We start from the raw sequence: 22735 nt of genomic DNA, 5'->3' as shown, positions 1-22735 counted from the left end.
AGAATTAATTTTGTTACACAACAAACTGTATAAGTTGAAAATTAAGAAAATAATTTGTCTACTTTCTTAGTTATTGTTGTTGTTGTTATGTGCCATCGAGTCATTTGCGACTCATAGCGACCCTATGTACAACAGCCCTAAACCCTTCTCTATCCTGTGCCAATCGCATTGCCTCTGACACTCCCATCCCGATTACCCCAGTCACTGAATCAATCCATCTCATAGAGGGTCTTCCCCTCTTGTGCCGTCCCTCCACCCTCCCAAGCATCCAAGGACCCGTCCCTCCTTGCAACATGCCCAAAGTATGTCAGACAAAGCCCCAGAATCTTTGCCTCCAAGGAGTAGCTTGATTTAACCCTCTCCAGGATGAATCTGTTTGTTTTCTTGGCAGTCCAGGGTATATTCGATACTCTTCTCCAGCACCACACCTCAAAGGCATCAATTCTCCTTCTGTTCTCCCTAGTCATTGTCCAACTCTCTGATGCATAACAAGCGATTGCAAAGACCATGGCCTGTATCAGGTGCACCTTAGTCTTCAGAGAGACACCGTTGCTCTTGAGTACTTTAGAGAGATCCCTAACAGCAGACTTTCCCATCACAATACGTTTTTTATTTCCTGGCTGCTGGTGCCAAGAGTGTTGACCGTGGAGCCGAAGAAACTGAAGCTGTGAACAATCTCAATCTCTTTGCCATCCATCCTGATGCTACCAATTGGTCCAGTGATGAGAATCTTTGTCTTCTTGACATTGAGCCTCAGTCCATACTGAAGGCTGCAGTCTGTGACCCTCTGCAGCAAGTGCATGAGGTCCTCCTCAGTTTAAGCGAGCAGGGTTGTGTCATCTGCGTAATGCAGATTGTTAGTAGAGCTAAATCAATTCGCTACGTCTACATAACAATTTTTGGTTTTTTCCTATTATAGCTGATTTTTAATTATTTAAGGTACTTGGGACAGAAGAAAATATAAAGTTCATGCTGAATTCAGAAGCCTTAAATCTTTCCCTCTAGAAAAAAATTTAAGGCATCTGTTTAAGAGTGGGAAACTATTTATTGTTTACCATTTGTTCTTGATTGTAACCATATATTTATATTGCTCTTAGCCAGTAGTGAAATAGGTAAACCTATAGAAGTGTTTTGTGGGGTTTTTTTTAAAGGTAAGAAACCATTTCAAGTTGAACAGTTACTGTAAATTTATTCATAATTAGGTGTCAAAACTCAAACTTGCTGCCGCTAAGTCGGTTCCAATTTTTAGGGACCCTCCATCTGTTTTCTAAGGTTGTAAGTCCAGTGGGAGGAAACTGCCAGTCTTTGCTCTTCTGGGCAGGGTGACTTGTGGATTTGAACTGCAGAGCCTTTGGGTTAGCTATACAACACACAACTCGCTACTAAACATAATCAACACCTGCCCCTCAAAAAACAAAAGTATGTGGTTGTTTTGTTTTTCTTTTAAATAACTGTTAAGTAGTCAATTTATGTAAGAATAGGAGAAATATTTGTTTGTTTGAAGTGGATTTTAGATGATAGGCAGACAGAACACAATTCAATATTATCCAGTGCACTTCAATGAAGCCAAGACTGAATTGTTCTTTTACACATTACAAATGACAATAGGCACTTGACAGCAAGTACTCTGACATGCAGGAAAAGCAAGTAATTATTTATTTATCTCTGCCACAAATTCAGTTAAGAGTTTTTCTATGTATGCATTTTATCAGTAAAGACAAATTCTAAGATAACACTTTACTTAAAAAAATATTTATCTTGCAATAAATGCATCAGTTTGAAAAATAAGCCTCATTCTCAAACTAGTTCTGACAATTCTGTACATAGCAAACAAAATTTTGGCCAGGTAATAAGACTAAATAAAATATTCAATATTCTTTACATGGAGGTATGAAAATTATTTTCATTTCTACACAAATATAATATATTGCTCGCTATTCCTTTAAAAATAAGTTAAAATGTCTTCACATCATTCTTTTATTAAACAATGTATTTCTGTCTAAAGCATGTTATCACTGATTAATGTACAGTAAAAACAGGATCAGCCACTGAGCTACTGAAGAAAAATGCTGGCCGTATTTTGTGAGAACACTCACTTGTAGCCGTATTTGATTTAATGGGCAATTTGACATTTTTCTTTAAAACCTACAAATGTTTTAATCCCTACTACTACGAAAACTAAACAAAGCAACAAAGTAAAACCAACTCCAAAATAAAGCCCTAAAAAAGCACACAAATTTTATTATAAGACATACATTAAGTCACTGTGTAAAGCTCTTTTTTATGAACACTTTTGGGAAGCTAGCATTCAGTTCTAGTACAGCTCTGTTATCAATCTGTGAGCAGAAGGACACATCGAGTAAGGAAAGATCTTTACAAGATTCCAGGAGTTTTCTTAAAGATGCTGGACTTACCATTCTTGTTCCTGTTTAAACAAACAAAACAACATCTTAAGTATCACATTCATATAATGTCCTAATAAATTTCTTCATTATTATGTTTTCATTAAATTACCTTTTAAAAATGGGGAAAATGTTTTAAGGAATGAAAGATTTAATATTGAAATGATTTTGTAAAAATTCTATTTCCCCAGTCAGTTTGATATCTGTTGTTGCTGATTGTACCATCAAGTCAGAACTGACTTATCGCTGACCCTCCAGCAAGTTTTCAGAGGCAGAAAAACACGCCCTTCTCGCCCTTCTCCTGTGGAGCAGCTGGTGAATTCGAACCACATGCCTTTTGGATTGCAGTGCAATTTCTTACTCATAGACTAGCAGACAACCCAAGTATTTTTAAGTTCATTTTAAACTCAAACTTTTCTTCACTTTCTTTATTCTTTATTTCTTTACTCACTTTCTTCATTTCTACATCCCATCTCTTCAAATCAGCTTCTCTAGACTTTTCTGTTTTTCAACTAGTTCAAAACTATTTTCATGTCTCATTTTCCTCATTCCCTGAGTCAAATCAGACAAGGATGCTAACTACAATTCAAATTTCTATGCAATGCAATCACAGAGCAATTGTCTTGCTGAAGCTTTGTTGAAAGTAGAGTAAATGGAAAGAAGATGGCAGGTGTCTGTTTTAAATAACTCACTGACCAATGTTGAAAGTAACAACACAATTTGATAAGTTTTACAGTACAGTCATAGTGAGTATAAAATGGCACTTACCACCAGAAAGCAGATGTTGATGATAAGCTCCAATTAACCCAAAACTCACTGCCAAAGAGCTGACTCATAGTGACCCTACAGAACAACGACAGCAACTACAGAACAACGACAGCCTCAGGACAAGGCAGAACTGTCCTTAGGCTTTAATTTTTTTTTGCTGCTGTATTTCCGAGAACACACACAGCAAAACATACACCAATTTAGCAGTTTCTGCATGTACTATTTGGTGACAGTGACTTTCTCCAAGTTGTACAACTATCTGTATTCTTCTTTCCTGAGTTGGTCCTCTTCCATGAACATAAATTCACTGCCCTCTAAGGTTCCTAGCTAATATTTCAAATTGCTGCTCTCAATTTGGTTCTTTATAAATAGTTCTTAAAAGAAAGGCCATAATCTTTATGGAGGAAGACTGCCACATCTTTCTTCTGTGTAGCAGCTGATGGGTTTGAACTCTCAGTTTCCTGGTTAGCAGTTGAGTGCGTAACCACTGTGCCAACAAGGTGCCTTGCAGTCTACTTACTCTGTGTTAAATGTAATATGTATTGAATATTCAGTTATAAACTAAACTGTATAATGATATAAGCATCTGATACATAACACACATGTAGGAAGTCCCAAATACTAGCTGATTTTAAAATGTCATCAGTTCTACCACATATTTTGTTTTAGACACAATTGTATTACATACACATATCAAGTGGGAGGGTTTGTGGAAAGTTCTGCAATGCTAATCTATGTCTTTTCCAGAGAAATCCTTTCTACTAGCCTCTCTACTATGGTCTTCAGAAGCTGTCTGCATTGCTACCTTGGCTGTGACTGGACTCAAGACAAACCAGTTCAGATTCTCCTGAGATTAAAAATTGGAATTAAGTGAAGGCTTCAGTAGCTAGACATTTCATAGTGGTATAATCCCAAAGGCATGTGGTTTGAATCCACCAGCTGCTCTGAGGAACAAAGATCAGCAACCTCCTCCCATGCAATTAAAAGCCTCTGAAAATCTGCTGGAGGGTCAGCTATGGGTTGGTTCAGACTCTACAGTACTCAGCACACACACAAAGCTGGATTGGAGCTGTTATATTTGGATATGCATATCCAGAGAAGGACTAGCAGGCAGAGTGATAAGAAAAGAATAAGGTAAGTCCAAAGAAACAAGGAGATAGAGAAGTTTTTGCAAGTGTGTGGTAGCAAAGGGCAGGAGGGAAGGTGAAGTACTTGAACAAGCAGGATAGAAAAAGGGAAAAAAACAGCATAGCATCACTTCCTTCCTTTCTGATGGTTCTTTAGTGTCTCCTGAGGTCTCACTATAGCTCATGGCATTTGAGATATATGTCTGTATCTTCATATCTATACATAAGTATATAAATACATATTCTGTGTATCAGAAGGAATTGATTGATACAGAAGAATTTAATAAACTAACATATGATCAAGAGGCAATGGTGATGAATGAAGGAGTTTAAGCTTCTCTGAGGGAATCTGCAAAAACTAGGCCCCAGGAATTGATAGAATACCAACTGATATATTTGAACAAACAGATGCTGCCCCGAACATGCTTACCAGGTTGTACTACGAAATCTGGAGGACAACCACCTAGCCCACTAATTAGAAGAGATTCATATTTCTTCCCATTAAAAAAAAAAAAAAAGATGACCTGACAGAGTGTCAAAACTACTGAACAGTATCACATAAAATCCCACTGAAGATATTATCCCAAAACACCTGGAACAGTACACTGACAGAGAACTAGCAGAAATACAAACTGGTTTTAGAAGAGGCTGTTGCACAAGAGACATTATCATCAATGTCAGATGGATCCTGCCTGAAAGCAAAGAGTACCAGAGAGTGTCTGTGTTTCATTGACTATGCAAAGGCAAATATTTGACTATGTGGATCACAACAAACTGTGGCTAATCTTGAGAAAATGGGAATCCTAGAACACTTTGATTGTGTTCATGTGAAAGCTATACTTGGACAAGGAAGCAGTTATTAAAACAGAACAAAAAAAAAAGCACTGCATGGCTCTATTTCTATATTCTCTTCAATCCATATGCAGGCCAGATCATTTGAGAGTCTTGATTTTAGAGGAAGGATATGGCATCAGGATTGGAGGAAGACTTATCAACAACTTGCGTTATGCAGATGCCACAAACCTGGTTGCTGAAATTGAGGACCTAAACTGTTTGCTGCCAAAGGTCAAGGACTGTAGTCTTCAATACTAACTTAAGACCATCAAGAAGATAAAGATTCTCACCACTGGGAAAACTGGCATCACCATTATAAATGGAGTAGAGAATGAAGTTGTTAACAAATTCAGCTTGTAGAAGTCAGGAAATAAGAGACAAATTGCATAAGGGAAATAAACTGTCAGAGGCCTCTCCAAAGCACTAAAGAGCAATGATGTCAGTCTAGAGACTAAGCTGTCCCTGATTCAAGCCATAGTCTTCACAATTACTTGCTATACATCAGAGAGTTGGACAATGACTAAACATGACCGAAGAATCTCTGCCTTTGCAGATGACTCGTTGGCACATAACAACAACAACAACAACATATATATATATATATATTATATATATATAAAATATGAAATTATGTTAATTATAAAGCACAGTTTAGGCCTTTGGTGCACAGGGTTGTTATGAGTTGTATTCGACTTTACAACACTTAACCACTGCTAAGTGAGACCAGTGTTGTTATATTTGGAGGAACATTCTTCTACTTTGCACATCACTCTTCATCAATTTGCTGCACTGAGGTAATATGGGTTTGATATGATACTTAACCTTGTGCCATTGGGGAATCAAACACTATAATGGTTTCCCCAAAGAGGACAGTGTTTGGTGAAGCTCTCAGTTGTATAAAAGGTTTGGAAGCAGGAGTGGCATCCACTTTCTAAACCACATGCCTATGGAAACTTTATGAACTTGGAGAAACAACGATAATTAAGGAAAGGCATTAGGTCATTTATTCGTAGAGTCACTATGAGTCATACTCGACTTGACGGCAACCACCACCACCACCAACATATAAAATATATTATGTAGGGAGCTCGGGTAGCCTAGTGTTAAGAAGCTACACTGAAATCCGAAAGGCATGTGGTGACAACCCACCAACTGCTCCACCAGAGAAGAATGGGCAATATTCTCCTGTCCAATATACTGCCTCTGAAAATGCACTGGAGTGTAAGCAATGGGTCAGTTCTGACTCAGTGGCACACAACAACAACAACAACAACATCGTAGTATAATAAATCTGCTGTGAAGGACCTCTCTAGAATGCTAAAGAGCAGTAATGTCAGTCTAGAGACTAAAGTGTCCCTGATCAAAACTATGATCTTTGCAATTACTTGCTATGCATCAGAGAACTGAACAATGACCAAGGATGACAGAAGAACTGATGCCTTTGAGTTATGGTGCTGATGAAGAGTACTGAACATACCATGGAGTGCCAAGAGAACAAACAGGTCTGTCTTGGAGAGGGTGAAACCAAGCCGCTCCTTGGAGGCAAGCATTTTGAAGCTCCATCTCACATACTTTGGGCATGCTGAGACCTGTCTGTGGAGAAGGATGTCATGCTTGGGAAAGTGGAGGGGCAGCAGATGAGATGGACTGACACAGTAACTGAGATAATGTGTGTCAGAGACAGTGAGCTTGGCTCAGAATAGAGTAGCATTCAGAGTTATTGTGCATAGGGTCCCATGGACAGCCAAAAGAACAAAGAGTTATGTCAGAGAGGGTGCAGCTAAAGTGCTTTTTGGAGGCAAGAATGAAGAGGCTTGGCCTCACATTCTTTGGGCATGTTGCCAGAAGGGTCTACTCTTTGTAGAATGACACAATGTTAGGAAGGTTAGAGGGTCAGCTATGGAGAAGAAGACCCTCGACCACGTGGACTGACATGGTGACTCTTGTAATGGGCTCCTGTGTGTCAGGAAGTATGAGGATGGCACAAGATAGAACAGGGCTTACTTACAGAACTTGACAGCACCGAACAATAACAACATCATCATTAATATTACATGCAAACAAAGTATCACTGTTACTGTGTGACATTATTAATATCACATGCAAACAAAAGATTCCAAAGATTGTTAACAGTCTCTTAACAGAACAGCAAGAAATACAGACTAGATTTAGAAGAGGTCATAGCACTATGGATATCTTTGCTGAATCAGAATGGATCTCAGTAGAAACAGAGGGTACCAGAATTATGCCTACTTGTGATTTATCCACTATGTAAAGGCATTTTACTGTGTGAACTATAACAAACTCTTGCTAAGGTTCAGAAGAATGGGAATCCCAGAGACACTTGATTGTGCTCATGTGAAACTTCTATCTACACCAAGAAGATAACTGTCTGAACAGAGCAATGGAATATTGCATGGTTCAAAAATCAAGAAGGGAGTGCATCAGGGATGTGGCCTTTATTGCACCTTTACAATCTATATGCTGAATAGATAATTTGAGAAGCTGGGCTTTACAGAGACAAATGTGTGCAATGCAATCCCAGAGATAACCAGTTTGAATCCACCAGATGCTGTGCTGGAGAAGGAGAGGCAATCTCCTCCTGAACCAGTCAGATCTGATTTGACGGTACACACACACACAAAATAATAAACTAAAAAGAAATAAGAAAAAAAACCAACAAAGACAAATGTGGCATCAGGATTAGAGGAAGACATATCAACAACCTTCATTATACAGATGGCACAACCTAGCCAAAAGTGAGGAAGACTTGAAGCACTTACTGCAGAAGATCAAAGTCTTTGCAATTACTTGCTATGCATCTGAGAACTGGACAATGAATAAGAATGACAGAAGAATTGATGCTTTAAGTTGTGGTGCTAAAGAAGAGTACTGAACATATCATGGACTGATAAGAGAACAAATAGGTCTGTCCTGAAGAGGGTGAAACCAGGCTGCTCCTTGGAGGCAAGCATTTTGAAGCTTTGTCTCACATACTTTGGCCATGTTGCCAGGAGGGACAAGTTCCATTATACTTGGAAGGGTAGAGGCACAGCACAAGAGAGGAAGACTAAAGATGAGAAGGATGAAAACCCAGTGACTGGCTAACGGGGGTATATGCGTGTCTCAGATGATGAAATCAGCTTGAGATGGGCAAGGTTCAGAGCTGCACACAAAGTCGCTATGAGTTGCAAGAGACTCAAAAGCACATAACAACAACAAAAACATGAAGACAAGGGTTCCCTATCTTTGTACTTCACACCAATAGGCAAGAAAAAGAAACAACTGGTATCTACAATGCAACAGACTGGAAAGACAGGAAGCTCTGGTAGCCTAATGGTAAGGAGTTGCACTGCCACTCCAAAAGCTTGCAGTTCAAATCTACCAGCTGCTTCATGGGAGAAAGATGGGCAATTGTGCTAGCAGGTCAGTTATAGGTTGGCTCAAACTCAAAGATACACAACAACAGATTGGAAAAGTAGTAAAATTATCACTATTAAGAGAGACATGAGACTTTTAGAGGTAATAAAGGGACTTAGCAAAGGTAGACTATGTAATCAAAAACCAAAAATTACTTTAGTTCATGTATACTGGCAAAAACAAATCTGAAACGAAACTAGGTAAACAATTTCATTGACAACAGAATTTCAGAGAATAAAATACCTATGATTAATGTAACCAGAGATGTGAAAGACTTAAACAATAAATACTATAAAACACAGCTGAGAGGGATTAAAGAAAATTTAAACACAAAGGTCTCCCCATGTACCTGGATGGAAGGAATTAACAGTGCTAAGATGTCAATACTTTCCAAAGCAATCTATAGATTGAATACTATTCAGATAAAAATCTCAACAGCTTTTTAAATGGAAATGGAAAGACCAGTTGTCACCTTTTAGACCATGGAAAGAGATCCCAAATATCTAAAAAAACATTGAAAGAGAAGAATAAATTAGGAGGACTCACACTTCCTAATTTTGAAAAATACAAAGCTACAGTAATCAAAACAGCCGGATGCTGGTGTAATAATAGATACAAAGACAAATGAGATAGAGTAAGAATTCACAAACTCACACATGTGGTCAGCCAATTTTTTACAAGGGCACTAAATTATCTGATGAAGAAAGAAGAGTTTATTCTCTAAGTGGTACTGGGAAACTAGATTTTTCTATGCAGAAACATTAAACAATATACAAAAAAATAACCCTTAAACCTTCAGCAAAATATATCTCCTGAAGGCTTCTTAAAGATAACGAACAGTTTAATTAACTAGTAAAATATGTCTGCCTTGAGCACTAAGATTTTTGAAGATTATCTACATGGGTTAAATTGACAACAGCAGCTAGAGAAAGATACTTAGGACACAGTGGATTTATGTTAAAAAGGAGGGTGAGAATGGTTGTCCAACATGAAGAATCAATGTAATTAATGTTGTTGATTGGATATGTTGAAATATGTCGGTGTTGGGTTTTGCTGAGTATATTCTCAACAACAACAAAAAAGAAGCAACTTAAAAAAATCATGATATGTCTTAACTATTTTTCTCTACTGTCTGTGTAAAATAATTAATATATTTACCAGTTCAAGGTTAGGCTATTACACAACCAACTTCATTATTCATCACATTTGTTTCCACATTGTTCAAACACATAAAAATTTGTTTTAGGTCAGCTTTATTGCTTTCTTTGTTGTTCTAAAGAACTTTTTCCCGATACTGGCTACCATTCAAATCTAATGCCAACTTAACAACAACTTTCTCATCAAGTTGGAATCAACTCATAGCTGATCCCCCAGCAGGTTGCTGGATGCTGTAAATGGCGAGGAAGAAGAATGCCTCTCTTTCAAATACTTTGGAGCAGTTTGTGATTTGAACCACTTGTCTTTAGGATGGCAGCACGGGCTCTTTAGCTACCTTGCTACCAGAGCTCCGTAGAACTAATGTGTGATTTTTTTTTTTAATTTTTTTTAGGAGTTAGTTATAAAACAGAGTTTAATCAACACTAGCATCATGCCCTTAAGTCAAGCCTGTTGCGATCAGTGATCCACTTGAAAAGGCCCTCAATGACTCTAAACTTGTCCAAAACAAAATAGTTCTCTAGACTAATCTGGGGAAGAACTGGAGTAGGAAAGAAATAAAGTAAATGGGTGTGTATATCAAAAAAGAGTACTGATCAGGCATAAAGCAAACCAAACCAAACCTTGAGTATCAACCTTTGCTCTGGCTTGAAGTAATTCTTGGGAACTCTGAATTTCTGAATCTCAGTGCCCTCATCTATGAAAGGACAAAAATATCCAACTACCTCAGCTGGGAAGATGAAGTAAATTATAATACAGCTGAAGTATCTCACCCAAAGTAGACATACAAGAGGCACACAAGGACTTCTGCCTAGTTTTACTTACTACATACCATTCACAAATACATTATACATTTTGACTGTACAGATGTTTTAGTTGCAACTAAAAACACAAGTGCTGAAAATCTTCAGGTTTTCCTTTCAAAAAATTAGAAAAGTCTATCTACATATCTGTATTTTGTGAACTTATTATCTGCACTTCCTGGGAGATTAAGGGATCACAGCAAGGGACCTAGTGCAAGTGTAAACACTGATTGTGTGAGCAATAGCTGTGGTTTGGCTATACGCTCTGGCTAACATAACAACAGCCCCCAGGTTTCCTTGCTAATGAATGTAGTAAGGACAAGAACTAAAATCCCAGAACTGAAAAAGGTTTTCAAAAACTCTGCTCTGAGGTTGAACTATTCCTGAAAGTTAGGATTATCAGTAAGGAAATGTTACAATATTATTTAGTAAGAGTTTAACATCAAGAAACATTTCTTATCTAACTTGAATTCATTAAATAAATAAATTAATTTCATGTTTTCCAGCACTGAGGAAAATGAAGAACAAAGCTCATTTAGATTCTCCTTTATGTCATGGGTGGCGGAAGGGAAGGTAGATATTTAAAACTTCCTGACAGGTTTACCTATAAAATTATATTATTGCTCTCAAGGCTGTGAACAAGCTCTGGTACATTCAGTTGACTAATACTGTATTTAGTATTGAAAATTGTTGCTGGTAGTGCAACAATGAATGTCTGGAAACCTTACGTCTCTGTAAACTTTCATTACAATTAATTTTTAAAAAATCAAGTTTAAAAAAATAAAGATCTCTATTTTTCATGTAAAATTAAAAAAAATGTTGCTGGTAGTGTTTCAATTCCTATTTTACTGAAGTATATGTGTAGTTGCTATCTACCTATTTCTCTATCTTGCATTTCCTATTGAACATAGACGTTTAAAAAAAAAGTGTTTTTATTGCAGAAAGCTTTAAATTAGATTTTGTACCAAAGAAACAGGCTCTACTTTATAAATTGTCTCCTTACCTAATATGTCCAGTTGCTGCAATCTGGTACAATTACCTGCCAGTTCTTCAATGTCTGTATCACACACAGACCTGTTGGCTGTGAGAAAGAGTTTTTGCAAGTTTGGAAGCTGGTGTGCAAGTCTGGCGAAGCACCCGGTGCTGCTCTGCAAAGTGGGGCACCAGCCGAGGTCCAGCTCCTCTAGAAGGTGGCAGCCAGAAGCCAGTTCTGCTATCCCGTTCTCAGTAATATTCTTGCATCGCCATAGGTCCAGGGTCCGGAGTTTCTTACACTTGGCTCCTATCATGCTAGCTATCACATCATAGTCTTCGATCTGGAAATGAAACAATTCCAGTCGCTTATATTTCATACTCAGAAATGCAAAGTGTTTATACCAAGTTAGAACATTCTTAATCATCTCCCACTATTTGTTTTCATGTAAACATACCCACATTCTCCTTAATACAGATCTGCCTACACAGGCTCACAGATCTGCTACTGTTTCATAAAACAGCAAGAGTAATCATTTACTTAAAAAAATCCATTTAACAGAATTCCAGAGGGCATTAATGAGTTGTCTAAAAGCAGTCAGAAATCCTCAGTCTCTCCTAAAGAATTTGAGGATTATATATAGCTCTTTTATGTCTACCACTTTGACCCTGCAGTTTTTTATTTTTATTTTTTAGTTTGAGTTCCTTCTACTTTCTACAAGATTAATAAATGTTGGTAGGTATATAATATCTTTCTGAAAAAGGTATGCATTTTATTAGCCTCTAAAATACTAACGGAAATGCTAACAAGGATATTAATTTGGGGTTAAAGGAGAAATTTGGGAACTGGATATATGACACTAAAGTAATTTAGGTTATGTTAATTATTATCATGATTCGTGGGGCTCAATAACTTATTTCATAGGATAAAGGTCTACTGAGCCAGGATCAAACAGTTTAGTCCTTGGGCTTTATATGCTTTCGTTCTGTTTCTTGAAATAGTTTCTTCTAAAAAATGCATATAAAGCAGGGGTCAAAATTACAGAAATCAGGAGGAAACACAATAAACTTTTTCATTGACTATTTAATGTCTCTTCTTCATTTTGTTATTAATTTATTTATCATCTACTACATGCTAAACCAGTCTAGATGGTGGGAAAGGCAGTGAAGCAAAAACAAAGATATTACCCACATATGGGAAAAGATATACAGGCAACTACATAAGACAAATTAGTGTACTCACTTATTAACTCACTCATTGCCACTGAGTTGGAACTGACTCATAGCTGAACCTTTAGTGGGTTTTCATATGGGAGGAGACTGTGTACCTTTCTCCCTCATCACCCAAAGATGAATCCCCCTACTAATTAGGTCACCAGAACTCCCTTAAAGCCAGTTCCGAGACTGATAAGTGGTGTGAAAATAGTAAGGCAAGGTGATGTGTGAGAGAAGTTGAGAGGAAGGTAGTGGTTATTGGGATTTCCAGAGAAGCCTTCTAGGAAGGCTTCATTTAACTTGAGAGATGCATGAAGACAGTCAGTCATGAAAAGATCTGAAGGCAGAGAAAACAAAAAAGGCAAAGACACTAGAACAATATTGATCCCGGTGCATTCAAGGAACAGAGAAAGGATCTGTACAGCCCAAGGGTCCTACTGTCAACACGATTTCAACTCAGATGCTTTGGGACAGAGTAGAGCACTGTCTAGAGTCCCCAGGAGTAAAATTTTTTGGAAGAAGATTGTCTTATCTTTCACCTGTGGAGCTCAAACTGTCAACCTTATGGTTAGCAGTCAACTGCCTACATATGAGCCAAAGGTTGTGAGGGGAATGGATAGGCTATAATGAGGTGAAGCCATGCAAGAGCCAGGTCATTTATGCCATGGAAGAAGTTTAGATTTTTATTTTAAGTATTACATAAAGGCAATGGAGGCTAGTAAGCAGGAGAGTGACACAGTGAGATTTACATTAGAACAAAAGTCCCTCTGGTCACTGTCTCAAGAACGGACTATAATAGCTGAGAAGAAGCCAAGACGAGAGATCTGAAATGGTTCAGAGGAGAGATGACGAAGACCTGGATTAATGTGGAGTTATGGGCAGATTTGGGCATTAGAATCTAAGTTGAAAAGAGTGAAATTAATAGTTATATGGGGTTGCTATGAGTAAAAACCAGACGCAATGGCACCTAACAACAACTTTCATTCCTTTTTTCTTTTTTACATAAATGTATTGTGGGTAGCCAGAACAAAAATTGTATTCCCCAGTTTTTCATGCTGCAAACTTTATCACATGTTTTGAAATGCTAATTCAAAGGTGGTTGACATTTACCTGTGTCAGTCTTCTCTCACGCAATTTATAGACCCTGAAAACCTGCTGGACGGTCAGCTATGAGTTGGTTCTGAGCACTGAGTGAGCAGGTAAGGAGTAAGTGCATATATAAGACATAAGCCTGTAGACAATTCAACTTCTGGAAAATTTCCTTTCTTATACCCTGACTGACATAGAGATATGATTATTAGAGCTTCAGTTTCAACCATAATATCAAATGTATTGTATGACCTTAGGGGTGGTGGTAGGAGTCCCTAGATGATGTAAATGGCTACTAGCTAAAAGTTCAGTTATGCAAACTTGCCCAGGGGTTCCGTACTGATAAATACAGGACTGGCAATCCATTTCAAAAAGGTCATAGCCTTGAAAATCCCATGGAACAGATCCACTCTGCACACATGGGGTTGCTGTGAGTTAAAATCAACTTGACAACAACTAACAACAATGACAAGGATGGTCAGAATTAGGATTTTAAAGACTGATCCTTGATATCATCCCCCAACTCATCTGGTCGTTGATCACTGGTGGTCAATGCTTCAAACCTATTCTTAAAGATTATCTTGAAATTCATATGGAACAGATTCAAGATACTTTGGTTCTTGTGAACTTGCTTTCATTTTCTCCGGCCTCAAATTGAACTTGTACATGAGTAATCAATAGTCTGACCCACAGTCTTCCCCTGGCCTAGGTGGAAGGCCAGACAGACTGCTGATATTGAACACATACAATCTTAATTTTAAATCAGGAAGGCATTTTAAAGATTATGTAATCTAACAGTCCCTAAACAATGAGATTTCATGGAAAAGTACTTTCAAAAACTTAGAAAACAAACAAAAAAATCAAACCATAAAAGTAAAAATTGGATTCCACAGAGTAACAGTCTTTTCACTGTGGCCAGTAAGGTTATTAAAGCAAACACAAATAATAAATTACTAACATCAACGTCTAAGGACTCTACTGTGCATAGGGTTTTTGATGGCCTGTTATTGCAGAAGTGGATGGCCAATCCTTCTTCCTAGTCTGCCTTAATTAGTTTTAGAACAATACCTGTCAGACAAGCATTTTATCTGAAAGAGCAGATGAAAGACATTTTCCTTACACAAATGATCAATACATTCCGTGTCCCTCCACCACAGCGCATGTGTCTTGTCCCTTCCCTTTTCCTGCTACATCTGCATGCCTTGCACTTGCACCTACCCAGTCCAGCACCTCCCTCCTTCAACCACCCCTTGATATGATGGCTTAGGCCACAAGTCACTTCTGTGATATCTTGCACCATGCACTGCATTTGGTCTTTCACACTGATGCATGCCTCACATTTAGGAGGATGTAAGTCCAAATCTCATTTACTCACTTCAGGGAAAGATTTTTGTCTGAGGAAGTACTGGGGAAAGGATCAGGACAGGGCAGGCTTCAGAGCTGCTGTACAGAGAGATGGCCGCTGTGAGTTTCGGGTGACTCAATGGCACATAACAACAACATCACCTTATGGTGTCTGAAAGCTGGACAATAGTTAAGGCAACCAAAGAACTACTGCCTTTGAATGTTGGTGCTAGAATACTGAATACATCATGGACTGTCAATAGAACAAACAATTCTGTTTGGAGGAAGTATAACCAGGGTGCTCTTTAGAGGCAGAGACAGCAAAGCTTCATCTCACATATTTTGACTATGTTGTTAGGAAGAGCCTAACAACATAAAAAAGACATCATCTTGGGAAAGATGGTGGGACAGAGATAGAGAGGAAGACCCTCAAGAAGATGGCCTGACACAGCAACTATAACACTGTATCATGGGCTCAAACATGTTGCAGACTAAGGAAAGCAAGGTCTGATCTGTTCATGAGTCATTATGTTGTTGACTGCCTTCGAGTCGAGCATGACTCATAGTGACCATAGAACAAACGACCTGAAGCCCCTCTAAAGCCACTGACATTTATCAAAGTTCACAGAGTTTCCAGAGGCATGTTATTTAGGAAGTGGATGCCACTCCTGCTTCCAAGGGGTCACTCACTATAAGTAATAGTTTACTTGAAGGCATGTAAAAAAAAATCAGCAGCAGCATTTTTCTCTCTGTGTATAGGAATCTCAGAATTTGAAAATTAAATTTCGTTTTATGAAAAACTCACTAAAACTACTGTTATTTGGGGCTTACCGATCTCTTAGTTAAGGAGTACTGGATGCTAACCAAATGCTTAGAGGTTCAAACTATCATTACCACTCCCTGTGGGAGAAACATGTGGCAACTTCTGTAAGGACTGACTTTGTCCTTACAGGTTTGCTATTGAGTAAGAATCAACTCTATGGCAATGCATTGTTTGTTGTTGGGTTGTTTTATTCAGGGTTTTTTGGGGTTTTTTTTGTATCTTATTTTGTAAAGAAGTCAAAAGTTAAGTAGACTATATGAGAAAGTATCAGGCTTGAGGCAAATTGGAATTGTTTTAAACACATGGTACTTCTTACCTTGTTGTCACGGATAATATTACTATTTCATAGATATTATTTCCAGTATAAGAAGACTGTCTGAAAGTGGAGTACAAAGTAGTCAACAACAAACATGAAAAATTCTTGAATTTTTTCCTACCTACATGGAGTAGGTAGAGTGGGTCAAGGAAAGGAACATAAAATTCACACAAGCAATGCAGAAAGAAAAAAAAAGAGATAGAAAATAACCACAGAGAGTTTTCCAATACTTACCATTACACAACTACCCAGGCTGAGGTGCTGAAGCTCTGAGCAGAAGTTCAAAATGCTGAGCAGTGCTGTTTGCTGCCATCGGGGACCATGACAGAGGCAAATATGGAAAGTGAAGCAAAGAGGTCAATTAGACATTAAAGGCTGTCACTGCTTTTCCTGAAACACAGCTCAAAACCTAGGTTACAGACACCACAAATGCCATTTAATGAGTCCCCAGGTGTTCCAGTCATTGATTGGCTTGGTGTCAAGGTAATCACTACTAGTCTGCACTTAAGTCATCATACTGTATATGGGGTTTGCATGCCCTCAAAGATACCGATATTCTTTATGACCTCTGGTCCACTTTCCAGAGGTAAATTTTAAAGTCAAGTTAAGACTGAACAAAACGCCAGGCTAAACCAATCTCCCACGCCTCTTAACCATATGAGAGAGAGAGAGAGAAAAGGCAGTAGGAGGGAAAAAAATTCAGAGGGCTGGTGACACTCTTGAAGACCAGCAGCAGCCCTGACATTCACTGATCAGCTGCAGCCTGATGGAACTGCCAATAGAGCCACCCCAAATCAGGACTGGCCTGGCGACTTTAATGTCAAATGATTCTCTTTGCTGACAAGGATACCAACAACCATTGAGCGCCTGTCACGAGCAACATGCTGACTTAAACATACATAACATGTACTTTCTAGTCATGTTCCTGCCATTTAAGCCCACCTGTCCTGTGCAAGGATAATAGTCTCACCACTAAAGAAACCCAGAGATATGCTGGATTGCTAGACAAACAAGACTTTTAAAATCTTTTATGTAGTGAGAGTTTTATAATATCCCTGCCATAAAAAAAAATGTTAAAAAGTAAACAATAAAAAAAAGTAAACAATACAAAACAGTAGCTTTTCCTTTATGAACTAAAGAAAAATATTAAAACTTATGTGCCAAACTTTTCCTTTTTAACTTCTGAACAATACTTCAAAATGAGGATGCTGTTACTCAACTCTCATTGACCCAACTATTCAGACACTGAAGAATATAATCTGGAGGAGAGGTAAGCAAGACCCATACCTCACACCAGGCCCAAAAACCAACTTAGGGTGGATCAGGGACCTAGGTGTAAATTCAAAGACTCATCAGAGAAAAACTAGGAACCACTTTAGAGGACACAGTCGACAGCATTAACAGACTCCCCAGTATAATGAATAACCTACAACCAGGAGAGAATATAATTGATGAATGGGACTTTCTATGAATCAAATCCCTATGCACATCAAAAACCTCCAACAGGGTAAAAAAGAAACGCACAGACTGGGAAAATATATTTGGCAATGTTATATCTAATAAGAGACTCCTCAACAAGAAAAGGGCGAAAGAAACCTAATTGCAAAATGGGCTCAATATATGAATAGACACTTAACCAAAGATGACATTCAGATGACCAACAAACACATGAAGGAATATTTAAAATCTCAGCCAGCAGAGAGATCAGATCAAAACATCTATGAGATACCATCTCATCCCGCCACAATAGTGAAGTGTAGCAGGACAGCAAACAGCAAATGGTAGCGAGGGTGTGGAGAAACTGGAATGCTTATTGACTTGCTGGTGGGAATGTAAAATGGTACAACCATTATGGAAGGCATTTTGACACTTACTTTAAAAGTTGTAAACAGAAATAAAACTTAACCCAGCTATTCCACTACTGGGAATACACCCTAAAGAAACCAGAACCGCAACTCAAACAAATTTTAGCAAGACACATGTTTATTGTGGTGTTACACATAATAGTGAAGAGATAGAAACCACCCAACTGCCAATCAACTAACTAACTAACAGGTAGAAAGACTGTGGTACATTCACACATGTAATGTTGTTGTTGTGATGTGCTGTAAAGTTGCTTGTGACTCATAGCGACCCTATGTGCAAAAGGCCTGAAACCTGATCTATTCTGTGCTAAACTTTTTGTCTTGACACACCTACCCTCATTACCCCAGCCACTGAATCAATCCATCTCATTGAGGGCCTACCTCTCTTGTGCTGTCCCTCCACCCTTCAAAGCATGATGTCCCTCTCCAAGGACTGGTCCCTCCTTGCAACATCCACAAAGTATGTCAGATGAAGCCACAGAAATCCTTGCGTCCAAGGAGCAGCCTGGTTTCACCTTCTCTAGAACAAACTGGCAGTCCAAGGCATATTCAACACTCCTCTTCAGCACCACAGCTCTAAGGCGTCAATTATCTTTCTATCATCCCTAGTCATTGTCCAGCTCTCTGATGCATAGCAAGTAACTGTGAAGACTATGGCCTGGATAAGGCACACTTTAGTCTCCAGACTGACACTGCTATTCTTCAGTGCTTTGGAGAGGTCTGGCAGCAAACTTTTCCAATGCAATTTGTTTTGTAATTTCCTGGCTGCTGGTACCAAAAGTGGTGACTGTGGATCCAAGTAAACTAAAGTTGTTAAAAGCCTCAATCTTTTCACCATCTACCATGATGCTGCTAATTGGCCCTGTGGTGAGAACCTTTGTTTTTTTGATGCTGAGCTTCAATTCATATGGAAGAGTACAGTCTTTTACTTTTTGCAGCAAACGCTTCAGGTTCTCCTCAGTTTCAGCAAGCAGGGTTGTTTCATCTGTACAACTTGGGTTGCTGATGAGTTTTCCTTCAATGTTGTTGTTGTTATGTGCTGTAGAGTCGCTTGCGACTCATAGCGACCCTATGTACAACAGCCCTAAACTCTGCTCTGTCCTGTTCCAATCGCACTGTCTCTGACACTCCCATCCCGATTATCCCAGTCACTGAATCAATCCACCTCATAGAGGGCCTTCCCCTCCTGCTGTCCCTCCACCCTACCAAGCATGATGTCCTTCTCCAAGGACCGGTCTCTCCTCACAACATGTCCAAAGTATGTTAGACGGAGACTCAGAATCCTTGCCTCCAAGGAACCACCCGGTTTAACCCTTTCCAGGACGAATCTGTTTGTTTTCCTAGCAGTCCATGGTATTCTCAATACTCTTCTCCAGCACCACAGCTCAAAGGCATCAATTCTCCTTCTATCCTCTTTGGTCATTGTCCAACTCTCTGATGCATAACAGGTGATTGCGAAGACAATGGCCTGTATCAGACGCACCTTAGTCTCCAGAGAGACACCATTGCTCTTCAGTACTTTCGAGAGGTCCCTAACAGCAGACTCTCCCATGGCAATGCGCCTTTTAATTTTCTGGCTACGGGTGCCAAGAGTGTTGACTGTGGAGCCAAGCAAACTAAAGCTGTGTACAATCTCAATCTCTTCACCATCCATCCTGATGCTGCCAATTGGTCCAGTGGTGAAAATCTTTGTCTTCTTGACATTGAGCCTCAATCCATATTCTAGGCTGCAGTCCTTGACCCTCTGCACCAAGTGCATGAGGTCCTCTTCAGTTTCAGCAAGCAGGGTTGTGTCATCTGCATAACGCAGATTGTTGATAAATCATCCATCAATCTTGACCCCACATTTCTCCTCATAGAGCCCAGCCTCCCGGATAATCTGTTCTGCATATAGGTTGAAAAGGTATGGAGATAGGATGCATCCCTGGCGTACGCCCTTCCCAATTTTGAACCATGCAGTGTTCCCTTGCTCTGTTCTGACAACTGCCTCCTGGTCCAAGTATAGGTTTCGCATTAGCATGATCAAGTGTTCTGGGATTCCCATTCTTCTCAGAGTCAGCCATAGTTTGTTATGATCCACACAATCAAATGCCTTTGCATAGTCAATGAAACACAGATAGACATTCCTCTGGTATTCCACAATCTTCTTCCAGAGCCTAGCCTCCCAGATGATATTTTCTGTGCACAGATTGAGAAGGTATGAAGATAGGGCATATCCCTTGCGTACACCCTTCCTGATTTTGAGCCATGGCAGTGTTTTCTTGCTCTGTTCTGGCGACTGCCTCCATAGTATTAAAAAACAACGAATTTGTAAAACACTACACAACATGAGTGAGCCTGGAAGGCATTATGCTGAGTGAAATATCTCAGTCACGAAAGGACAACTCCTACGTAATATCCCTGTTATAAAACAGGGGTAAGGTGCAAGGTTGGGAGGAAAAGAGTAAAAGAGGGGATAGATAATGAACACTGCACTCGGACAGTGGATTGATTCAGTGACCGGGGTAATCAGGATGGGTGTATCGGAGATGGTGCGATTGGCACAGGATAGAGCAGAGTTTAGGGATGTTTTACATAGGGTCGCTATGAGTCGAAAGCAACTTGATGGCACATAACAACAACAACACATGGATCCTAGAGAGCTGTGCTGCTAACGTGAAGGCAGCACCTCTGCGGCAGTTTGAAGACATTCAGGGATAAGTAAGAGAAAGATCCTCCAGTGTAAGCTACAGCCTCAGAAAACCACTCACTAGTAGGTCAGAGAGGGGTATTAGGCTCAATCTAAGTTTTTCTGTTTCTCTGTTAAGCATTTCTTTAAAATATGAGCAAAAAGTGTTTGCATGTTTTTTAACTTTATGCTTAATTTTCAACATAAGCTATATGAATGAGACAATCACATGTGATTCTCAGAATGTTAGTATGAATTAAGGAAAATAAGTTCACTTAGTAACTTGTGAGTAAATGGCACAGACTGGTTTTCATTTAACTACCAACAGGATTGTAAGATTTTCTCCTGCACAAGACTCAGAGTATATTAGAGAAGATTTTTAGAGCCAACCTCACACGTCTGAAAGGGGGAAACATATTTATACACATATATAAACTGACACAGAACTGAAGCACTTGCTGCAGAAGGTCAAGGTCTGTAGTCTTCAATGTGGATTAAAGGTCAACATCAAGAAACAAAGATTCTTACCGCCAAGTGGCAGCACCATGATAGATGGAGAAGAAATTGAGGTTGTTAACAGTTTACAGCTTGCTCGGCTCCACAATTAACACTCTTAGCACCAGCAGTTAAGAAATCAAAAGACAAACTGCATTAGGTAAATCTGCTGTCAGGGACCATTCCAGAGTACTGAGAAGCAACAGTGTCAGTATAGAGAGTAAGGTGCACCTGACCCAGGCCATGGTCTTCACAATTACTTGCTATGCATGAGAATTCTGGACAATGACTAAGGATGACAGAAGAAGAATCGATGCCTTTGAGTTGTGGTCCTGAAGAAGAGTCTTGAACATACCATAGACCACCAAGAAAACAAATGATCTGTCGGAGAGGGTGAAACCAAGTTTCTCCTTGGAGGCTAGGATTTTGAAGGTTCATCTCACATAATTTGGTCATGTGGTCAGGAAGTACCAGTCTTTGGAGAAAGACATCATGCTCAGAAGAGTGGAGGGACAGTGCCAGAGAGGAAGACCCCAGATGAGATGGGGCAATGGGGGTAGGTGTGTTGGAATCAGTGAGACAGGCTTAGGACAGGGAAGGTTTCAGAGCTATTGTACATAACGTCGCTATGAGTTGCAAGCAATTCGACGGCATGTAACAACAATATATACACAAATGCGCGCGCGTGCGCACACACACACACACACACACACACACACACACACACACACAGAGACACACACATCCCCTGTGTAACTGTCATGACATTTGCCTGGTATTTTACTTTTAAATTGTTTCCTATCTCAAGTATACAGAGAAGTACAGGGTCTATAATAATGTATATGCAAGTACCCACCACTCAACTTTACCAAATATTAGTATTTTCCCTTGTTTGCTTATTCTTCTGTTATTTGATCCCTTCATCATTTACATACTTTCCCCAGAAGTAACCATTATCATGACTCAGTGCCTAAAAGCACACTTAAAAATTATGTAAGTTCAGTACACACTGGATATCCATCAGTAGTATATGTTGTTGTAAATGGTCTTTGCATAAATTTTATTATAATGTGCATTTATATCTTCTGCAACAATGCTTGTGAAGGATTTATTCATGTTGATACATATAGCTCAAGTTCACTGATTTTAACTTTTGTATAGCATTTCTCTCCAGAATGTTAAAGAGCAATGACGTCAGCTTAGCAACTAAGGTGCACCTGATTCAGGCCATGGTATTCTCAAGTGTTTGCTATGCATCTGAGAACTGGAAAATGAATAAAAATGACAGAAGAATCGATGTCTTTGAGTTGTGGTGCTGGAGAAGAGTACTGAGCATACCATATCATCTCAGGAACAGGTTTGAGGCCTTGAACACTAATGAACGAAGACCAGATGAGTTGTGGGAAGATGTCAAAGATATCATTCAGGAAGAGTGTAAA

At 39.1% G+C, this 22735-nt stretch overlaps 1 protein-coding gene across 1 annotated transcript in view; it reads right to left on the bottom strand.

The window, feature by feature from the left end:
- Window positions 1-1919: 1919 nt before the first annotated feature.
- Window positions 1920-22735, bottom strand: part of FBXL4 (F-box and leucine-rich repeat protein 4) — a 74080-nt gene continuing 53264 nt past the window's right edge. The window contains exons 6-8 of the mRNA XM_006881198.1: window positions 16503-16574; window positions 11513-11825; window positions 1920-2425 (exon numbers count right to left, since the gene is read on the bottom strand). Of these exons, the coding sequence (XP_006881260.1) occupies window positions 2262-2425; window positions 11513-11825; window positions 16503-16574 (549 nt within the window). The 3' untranslated portion in view covers window positions 1920-2261. The remainder of the gene's footprint in view (window positions 2426-11512; window positions 11826-16502; window positions 16575-22735) is intronic.

The sequence above is a fragment of the Elephantulus edwardii genome, unplaced genomic scaffold, assembly GCF_000299155.1.
Source record: "Elephantulus edwardii isolate Elephantulus edwardi_28Jun2011 unplaced genomic scaffold, EleEdw1.0 scaffold00013, whole genome shotgun sequence".
In the NCBI taxonomy this organism is placed as follows: domain Eukaryota; kingdom Metazoa; phylum Chordata; class Mammalia; order Macroscelidea; family Macroscelididae; genus Elephantulus; species Elephantulus edwardii.
Note: the sequence above shows the minus strand (reverse complement) of the source record. Positions and strands in the feature narration are given on the sequence as shown.